Here is a 9,195-nt window from a genome sequence, read left to right on the forward strand (position 1 = left end):
ATACTCAGAATCCATAATGATATAAAACATATACTGTAGATGACACTAAGACCAACAGAAGGGGAAATATCAGACAGTATAACAGCAAAACCACAAAGAGAGGAACAGAGACATTTGAAGAAATGAAAGGGCAGGGTCAATTCCATGTACTGTATACATGTATGAATGTACAGTACACATTAAATATATTAGAATGCCTATATTTATACAAATCAACAAGAACACCTCAAGTGCCTCTTCTGACTGCCCATGCTGATATACAGTACAGTGTGTGTCTGTTAACAGGTGTATGGGTTCATGGTGTGAAACCTCTTCATTTGGATGAAATTTCACACCAGTAGTTCTCAAAAGTAATCATTTAATTACAGCCTTGAAACGTAATGCATGCTCTCTCCAGTTTCACACAGAAACCTGTACACACACAATCTTGTGAAGATATTGTGCAATCCTGCATTTGCTCCCACCTGAAGCCCTATTGTTCTATACTTGAACTGAAACTACACAGCCGGGCTGTAAAAACTGTTTTGATTTACAGTGTGCCCAGTGGAAGGACCGGTTCAATTTCAGTTTAAGACAGCATCAGTGGATTAGAACTGCATAATTTCACTACATTAGATGTGTTTATGTGCTCAGGCAAAAGAGTGTCTAATAGCTTTCAAAGACTGGATTAAGATGTGGGGGAACCCTCAAGAAGATGATTAGACATGGGACTAGAAAGTGACTTCTGGCAATAATATGAATGCAAACACACACACACACACACACACACACAAATACAGGCTCACACAGAGAGTCAATTAACATGAACATGTGTCTTTGGGGAATTATATTTCAATTAGCTTTAGCTACTTCTAGGCTTCCTATGAGACCACAATTCTAAAACAAGTGCATAGATGTATATGTGTGAATGCAGTAAATCCTGCTTTTCGATTAGTATCATGCCATGATTCCATATTGTTACTGTACAGTACATGTTACAATTGAGCATTAAATCACTGTTTTGCATGATATTAAAAAACAATAACATTAAAATGAAGCATAAAGCCTACATGGAATTACTAAGTGCAGATATACCATTAGGAAACCTAGCTACATTTTAAAGCTGATATAAAATAATGAGAAGACAGAATGTGAAATAGCCATCAAGAGGAAATGAACACTGTCATTAAAGAGGTATGCAACTCATTTTAGGGATTACTTCATGGAATAGCAGCAGTGATTGGGAAAAATATTAAGAGGTACTGGAACAGCACCTGTGGGCTTTTCTGAGGATATGGGTTCATTTCCTGTTTATCATTTGACTTGACTTTTTTTTTTTAATGGACCCTTGACTATACATGGTGTATTCCATGTGAGAAGAGAAGAGAAGAGAAGAAAATTTTTTCTTGCCATGTCAATTACAAATCTTGGAGCCTGAAAATAGAAGATTTATATTTCATTCCCTTCCCCATCCTGTTTTTGCTCTACTTCCAACCTTTTCCAACATACTCCCTTTACTTACTACTGTCAACCCTGATTTGACTGAAAAGTGTGTGTGTGTGGGGGGGGGAGAAAACATTTATGTGGGTCATAAAAACCACAGTAGTAAAGCCAAAAAATGCCACAACTTTGGAGCCTCACCCCATACTTAGTCCATATTATCAGAGCAAATACAGTATAGCCTGTGAAAACTAAAGATTTGCCATTTTCCCACTGCTCTGTCTTTACACTGCTGGATTTCTGTATGAACAAATGAGCATGTGTATGTTTTCGGTGTACACACACACACACACACACACACACAATCAGGTCATGTAGAAAAATACCTCTGTACACAATATGGGGTTAGTTTGCTTTGGCTGAATTCATTTCTGTCAAGAACAGAAACAGCATGGGCAGTGCTAGACATAGAGCTCTGCTGGGGCACAGGCCCCTCATTGCTAAGAATCACACAATTATTTTTCTTGAATGCTTACTGCATAACATAGGGATGTTCCAATTACTTCAAAAGCTGTACTGTGCGATGGATGGCCAGTGGTGGCACCACTATGTGTGAAGTAGGCCTATTCTGCAACATACCTGGCATTCATTTTATTTCATGTAGTTCACCGATCAACAGAATTTAAGAGTAGTCCAACCGATCATATGCGCTGATGTACAGAACTCTAATTTACTTCGCATTCAAAATCCGTACCTGGTTACGTACTAGCTAACTAAACATTACCTTGTTTACCGACTACAACCAGTTCTTACCTCTCTCACCCTCATCTCCCTGAACTTCTTCCCTGTCTCGACCTCCTTTAAAGAATTTTCTCATGTCCATCTACAGGAGTTAGTAATGTCTGAGCCAAAATAAGATCATAGGTAGTATTCAGAAACATAATTTAACACCTATCGCATACCTCAGTCTATTCCTTTCCTTTTGCTTCACATGCCAATACATGGATTGATGCATGTGCGCTGCTGTGCACCAGCTATGACGTGCAAACCATGGTGTATGAACTCTGATCACTCCTTCTCAGTTTGTATTTTGCTTTGACATTCAGGAATAGAACAACAAATCATTTCTTTCTCTGTTATTGTCAGTCTAAATTAATCCACTGCCAAATATAGGAGCTTGTTAAAACTCCAATGTGTGATTTTACTGGGGAGCAGCAGATCATGCCCCAGCAAAAGGGGTCTAACGACGCCTATGAGACACAGAGTCCCCAAACAATATCAGAGTTGGAGAAAGAGAGTTGACGGAGTAGGCACAGTGAGAGAGGGAGAATCACTGCAGTCCATATCTTTATCTCTCTTGAAGAAAATTATTACTGTCACATGTACTACCAAGTCTCCAGACTCTGGCCCTGGGGGAATCGTATGAAAAGGAGCTGTCAGGCGAAAGGGCACATGACGTTAAAAAAAAAAAATCAAAGGCTAAGAGCTGTTAAGAGAGGGGAGGATACATGACCCTGTAGAGAGCATCAGGCTCAACTGAAAGTGCATGTTAAATCAACCAACTTCATTTGTTTATTTATTTGCAAGTATGCATATATCTGTGTGGAAAAGAAATCCCTACAGCGAGAGAGGGGCAAAAAATGTCATTAACTTTGATGCTTAATTTCTCTTTTAACCTTTTTATCTTTTCCTAGTTTAAGTGAAAAATGACAACGCCCTCTGGATGAGTTTTAATCCAAAAGGTGATTGTGTTTGTCTCCCTTTATTCCAGAGTGTTTGAGATTAGTGACACATGGCTTGTCAAAGACTGGAGCTTCAGATTAGCCATTCACTAATCCTTTGGAATGCAACGCTAATACAGACATCACATATGCATCAGCGCGTCTACGCAGACAGACACGCCCGTGCCCTATAACACGATCAGTCTGCGTCTTACCCAAAATAAAGTACAGGCTTGTGTTTAATTCCGCTAAAGTCTAAAGCAAACAACTGAAGGCAAAAATCCCGGATGTTTGTTTGTCAGATAAATTGACCATCCTAACAATCCCCATGTTTCTTTATTAGAATGATGCATCACATCAGTCTAGTGCCATCAGTCATTTGGCAGAAGAAACTTATATTTCAAGATCGTTTACAAAATTGAACACCTCATGCAACCTCCTGCATACTTTTCTAACTGTAAAGGGGTTTTATTTGTTTCTGTATTCGAGCATTTGACAAGGCATTCTTTACTGGCAGCTCATGGTCTCAGGCTCACATTGTTAAATGCACATTAGTTCATATTCTGACGGCCACACATAAATAGCTACATGTTAACTTTGAAGAAAAGCCCCATCAGCTGATATGGTAGCTGAGCTTGCATACTTTCACCTACTGGGGGGCCTGCTCGGGGTGCAAAGCCACTGTCTGCTGCTGCTGCAGCCGCATACACCTGTGGGCCTGTATTCACACTGTTCTCCATGGGAGGCTGCATTTGATCTCTCCCTATATTCACTATGGGCTGGCTTTAACTGACATTTTGCCTAAGAGCTATGAAACACCTCCGGCCTTGATGCAAAAATAAAAATCTGCATTTATTCTGCACTTACTCTCGACAAAAATGTAGTAAGCTTGGAAGTTCTATATGAAACCTCAGCATCTGGCATATTATCGGACCATATTCTCAGGAGACAGTCTTCATGTCATACTTCATATCTTGCCTCTCAATTAATCTGTAGCTTTCAGGGATATTTAGCAAAGAGCACATACTCCACAGTAATGTATACACTGCTCTTTTTGCCATACACTTTCTATCTCAGTGGTTTCTGAAGTTGCCATTATGACAAACAAATACTAGACCATAATAATATTTTTACAGGATTCCCCAACCAATATGTTTTAAAGGGAATATTTGGCTGATAAAATCTTCACCTTTACTTGACGGCATATTAAAACGATGATAACTGATCACTGCAGTCAGTGCTGCATCATTTAGTGTGGGTGCACCCTCCTATTCCTGCAACAAATGTATTCGTTTACTAATATAAGAAAGAGTAGGCATAGTAGGATACATGTTTTGGAGCAGTTCTACACTGCCATGAAGCAGCATGTAAACTCCAAATCATACCATGTTCCCCACGAGCCACCTCCTCCTTTCTGTTTTAACTTTTTTAACACCTGGACTAACAAAAGACTGGCTTTGATCATGGGAAATCCCTTGGCAGACCAGCAATGAATGCACTGTGAAGCTCGATGTGCCTGTGTCTGAGTGTCTGTGTGATGCACACAGAGCCAGTGCTCCTCTGACTGAGGATTCTCAGCACTGGCGTTGCACGACGTTGGTATACGGCACAGACCACCTCACGTGTTCTACCCATCAAAGCATAGCCATAAAAATGAATGCATAACAAACACACAGGAGAGGGAGGGAGAGTGCAAGTGAGCAAGAAAAAAAGAGAACAGTGTAATCAGTGACTCTGCAAACACACACACACACAAGGCTGCTTGTTATCAGAAGCTTTCCCACGCTGCTGTGGTACAAAGCTCCACACCAGGATGGGAGGATAAAGCGAGGGAGGAATAGACAGAAGTACAGAGGGATGGAGGGTCAGCCTTCAGCAGCTAAGACTCACTGTGGGGATAAACACATCCCTCAGCAGGGGTTTGTATTTAGGCTAGTAAGATCAGAGTTCAAAAACAGACAGACTAGCAGGCAGGCAGAGTGACAGAAAACCGACAGAGATAAACAGGCATCCAAACAGCAAACAACCACCAGTGCACATATCACACACTTTAGATGAGAAAACTGCTCATTCCTCCTCCACAGCTCTCTTCCCACATTACTCTTACATCAACTCCTCTATTCTTGAACGTCTCCCTCTTTCTGTGCTGCTCTCTGCCTCTCTCTCCCTTCGCCTGCTGCCCAGCCCCGAGCTCTTACGTAAGAGGCCCATTTGCATAACAGCCTGTTTTCTCTGGCTGCAGCATGGGCACATGAGACACACTGAATAATATGTTAACAACTCAGCCTGTTGGTAAACAACAACCTCCATCACAACACTTCACGTTCGCACTATACAGTATATCGTGCAGGTCTAGCCGGTGACAGAGATTCAGTGTCTAGATCTCTGATGCCAGCTGGCATTGGGACAGAGGGGCTGAAACAGCTGTCATTTACAGAGCGTACGGATACGGCTTCAGCTTGATAGACTTCATTCAGGAGGAGGCTGACCTGCCTGCTGTGTGGAACCTATACAATAATAGGTCTTGCACCATGAGATGACTGTTGAAATCAAGCAGCCTAGTATTATCCTCTTCAGGGTTAGGGGGAGAGCGGAAGAGACAGAGGGAGACTGGTGTGAGTGTGCGTGTGGTGGGAAGCCACACATAACTTAAGCCCTGCTGTTACAGGCATGTGCACGTCTCTGCCTCTTCAAACATAAGCTTTACAGTATAAACAGTGCACCAATTTGCAGGAATATATGCAAATACATACTCACTCATAATGAGTGTGCCACCCTTATAAGAATACAGAAAAGAAGAAAGGCTCTGTCAGTAAGTGCGAGCTGTCAGATATATCAGATACCCTAAGATACCTCATTACATACAAATGCATAAAGTCAAGAATGGCCTTAATCATGTCTGGTTATTAAGGAAGGACCGCTTTCACCCTCCCTCTCTCTCTTTCTGTCATATGCGCCCACACAGACACACACACACACACACACACACACACTTCAAAGAGACAACAACAAACGATCAAGGGAATCAAGCACAAATGATGTCTCTCATTTGGGATTGCTCCTTTACTCAGGTGTAAAACTGCGTTTAAAGTCAAGATGTTGCTAATTGTTTTCCCTCTTCATTTGAATAAACTTAGTTATCCAATCCAAAGTTAATCTGATCTTGATATGATGTGAGGGGAATAAAGTGGACTTTATACCACAAAACTGAAGCTCAGAGTGGCATATGTGGCTCTGCTGCTTAGCCTGACAGTTTGTTTCACAGTAAATCCATCTCCCTCCTTGCCACTGTTATATACAGCATGACTGGAGGAGTCCACAAATTCAGACACATAAAGTGGAATACTGGTTTGTAGTCATGTGACATCATACTGTGTGTTTTTTTAAAGTGGAACTATTCTGAAACAAAGACAGCACTGAGCTTCTCCATGAAGTGTTCATCTTCAAAATAGGAGACATATGAACACATGCAGTTTTCTAATGTCACCTTTAAGTGTAATAAACCATACTTATACACTCTGTCAATATGCTCTACTGTTGTTAAACACATCTGTTTAACATACTTATAGATTAAAATGTACGAATATATAAAATGAAATTCTTTAAGATGGCACTATTTCGGAAAGGCACTTTCATTTTAAATGTACGTGACATCGCCTTTATTTTAATTCCACTTAAACGTGTACTTATGGAACACAAACAAACACCCGTAATTCAGCGCGACCTTGACCCCCAAAGTCACCTTACTCTTGTGTTTAGAGTCTCCTTCACCGAAATACCGCTGTGATCTGTTTATCATCAAACCATTACACTCGAGAACAGAATAATGTTCGTATGAGCTGAGTTCAGCCGTGGCCAAATCGATCCCATTTTGTAAATATGAATGTGGCTTAAAGTAATCCGAGAGGAAGATATTATATTTATGAGCTATCCTGATGGAAAATAAACGTGAGAATTTAACAGAAAACCGTGTCATTCCAATCAGGCCCGCAGTGCCGCGCTTATACGACTCTAATATTGATAATAGCCTCCTTTAAAAGGTTATACTGGCGCACAGCACAGCTGCCTATGCGCACCGATCACAGGCACTTCACCTGCACAGAAGAAACACAAGTCAAAATCATTAAAGAAAATATGAAACTATACTTGAGTCGAAATGCTCTGCGTGTACGAGCTTCTAATGTTGCTGTAATCAGCAACAACAAACTGGTGCGTAAAACGCTTCCAGTGTCTCCATGACTCATCCAAGTGCTGCAAGTCAAACCCAACCGCGGGGTTGGATATTTTGTGGTGAGGTGTGTCTTCCTGGCGGCACAGCACGAGACCGTAAATGCGGGAGACGCACCGTGGCACGGACGTGCTCAGGTCGTGTCCTGATTTTACAATTAACAGAAGCAGGATTCCCTCCATCCCTAACATTTAACATGCATGAGATCCCACATGTTACGGGACAAGCTCTCTCCTCTTGCTGGCTCACATCACGAACGTTTGCAGACATACGCACGCACATTCAACGCACGTACTGTACACACATGCGCAGGCACAGACACACACACACACACACACACACAAGAGAATGACAAACCCTAGAGAGAGTTTAGCGTTTTTCCGCCTGGACGCGAGTGTGACCGCGTGTTCTGCCCCTTCAATATCCTGACCTGCTTCTGGTCTGTAACATGCACCCAGAAACGCGCACGTAGACACCACTCGCCCCAAGCTCACCTTTCAGAAGAATCCCGTAAATAGTGTAGAGAGTGAAAATCAAATGACTCTTGAGATTCATCCTGTCTTCTCTGGTCTTGCTCTTGCCTTCCGCGCTAATCTCTCCTAAAGGTCTGTCCCCACTGGACCTCGAAAAGGACCGGGCGGCTTTGCCAGCTATCCAGGTGGACTTGGGAGTGCGTCTTTTGTGTGTCCCTGGGAAAAGGAGTTAATTGATTTCACGACGCGTAGATTGTGTTTCTTCTGAAAACGGAAACGCTCTCGCTCCTAAAAAAAACTGTTTTCTGGATATTTTCAGGGATGCGCTTCAGGATACAGGACTCTGAACAACAGCACTCAGGCGCAGAGACTGAGAGTAGTCGTCCTCCAGAAATAAGAGCCTTTGCTGTAGAAGCTTCTGTTTGCCCAGCTGCTGTGGCGTACTCTCCACAGTGCAGAGAACACGAGTGGATTGTTTGAGTCCCGCCCACACAGTTTTGACGGACATGAAAGGTGAGCCAATCACGAAGACCCGAGACTAAGCGAAGTGGGATGGGAAGTGGTGGTGGTGGTGATGGTGGGGGCAGCAGCAGCAGCAGCAGCGTGTCAGCCACTGCAAAAAGTATTTACTTCAACTAGTTTTTAGACTGTTACGCAGTTAAATTACTAGTAGAATAATATAATGACACAAATACCTGAAAAATTAGTAATAGAGCCAACTGTTATTGGAAAAAACTGGATTACTTACACTGATGGAATTTATTTTCTTACACAATAAAAATTAATCAATTTAAAACATATAAAGGTAAAGATGGGCGACATGGTGGTTAGCACTGTTGCCTCACAGTAAGAAGGTTCCGGGTTACAGCCCAGGACAACCTGGGGCCTTTCTGTGTGGAGTTTGCATGTTCTCCCTGTGCCTGCATGGGTTCTCTCCGGGTTCTCCTGCTTCCTTCCACAGTCCAAAGACATGCAGCTTAGGTTGACTGGTGACTCTAATTTGCCCGTGGGAGTGAGTGTGGGTGTGTGTGGTTGTTTGTCTGCATGTCAGCCCTGTGATAGACTGGCAACCTGTCCATGATGTACCTCGCCTCTCTCCTAGTGTCAGCGTTGCCCCCGCACCCCCCCCCCCCCCCCAACCCAATTCAGGAATAAACAGTATAGCACACACAAAAATAAAACCTGCAGAGATGTGGAGAGTTGAAAAGGATTGTACAAACACCACTTCTTAAAAACTTCACTTCATTATAAGTAAATTTGAATAGTAAAGCCAAAATATCTGCAGCACACAGAGAAATGTAGAAGCTGCTGTCAAGTTTCTGAGTTAGTCACCACAAAACAACAAGTTTCACTC

General features: G+C 42.3%; 1 protein-coding gene across 3 annotated transcripts in view; it reads right to left on the reverse strand.

The window, feature by feature from the left end:
• Nucleotides 1-8,345, reverse strand: part of LOC109959237 (cell adhesion molecule 2-like) — a 210,468-nt gene extending 202,123 nt beyond the window's left edge. For 2 of the 3 annotated variants that reach the window (XM_020598446.1, XM_020598445.1), the window contains exon 1: nucleotides 7,863-8,345. In XM_020598446.1, coding sequence (XP_020454102.1) covers nucleotides 7,863-7,923 — 61 coding nt within the window. In that variant the 5' untranslated portion in view covers nucleotides 7,924-8,345. The remainder of the gene's footprint in view (nucleotides 1-7,862) is intronic. The other variant, XM_020598447.1, reaches the window with a different exon arrangement.
• Nucleotides 8,346-9,195: the final 850 nt, after the last annotated feature.

This window comes from Monopterus albus, unplaced genomic scaffold, assembly GCF_001952655.1.
Source record: "Monopterus albus unplaced genomic scaffold, M_albus_1.0 scaffold38.1, whole genome shotgun sequence".
Lineage (NCBI taxonomy): Eukaryota > Metazoa > Chordata > Actinopteri > Synbranchiformes > Synbranchidae > Monopterus > Monopterus albus.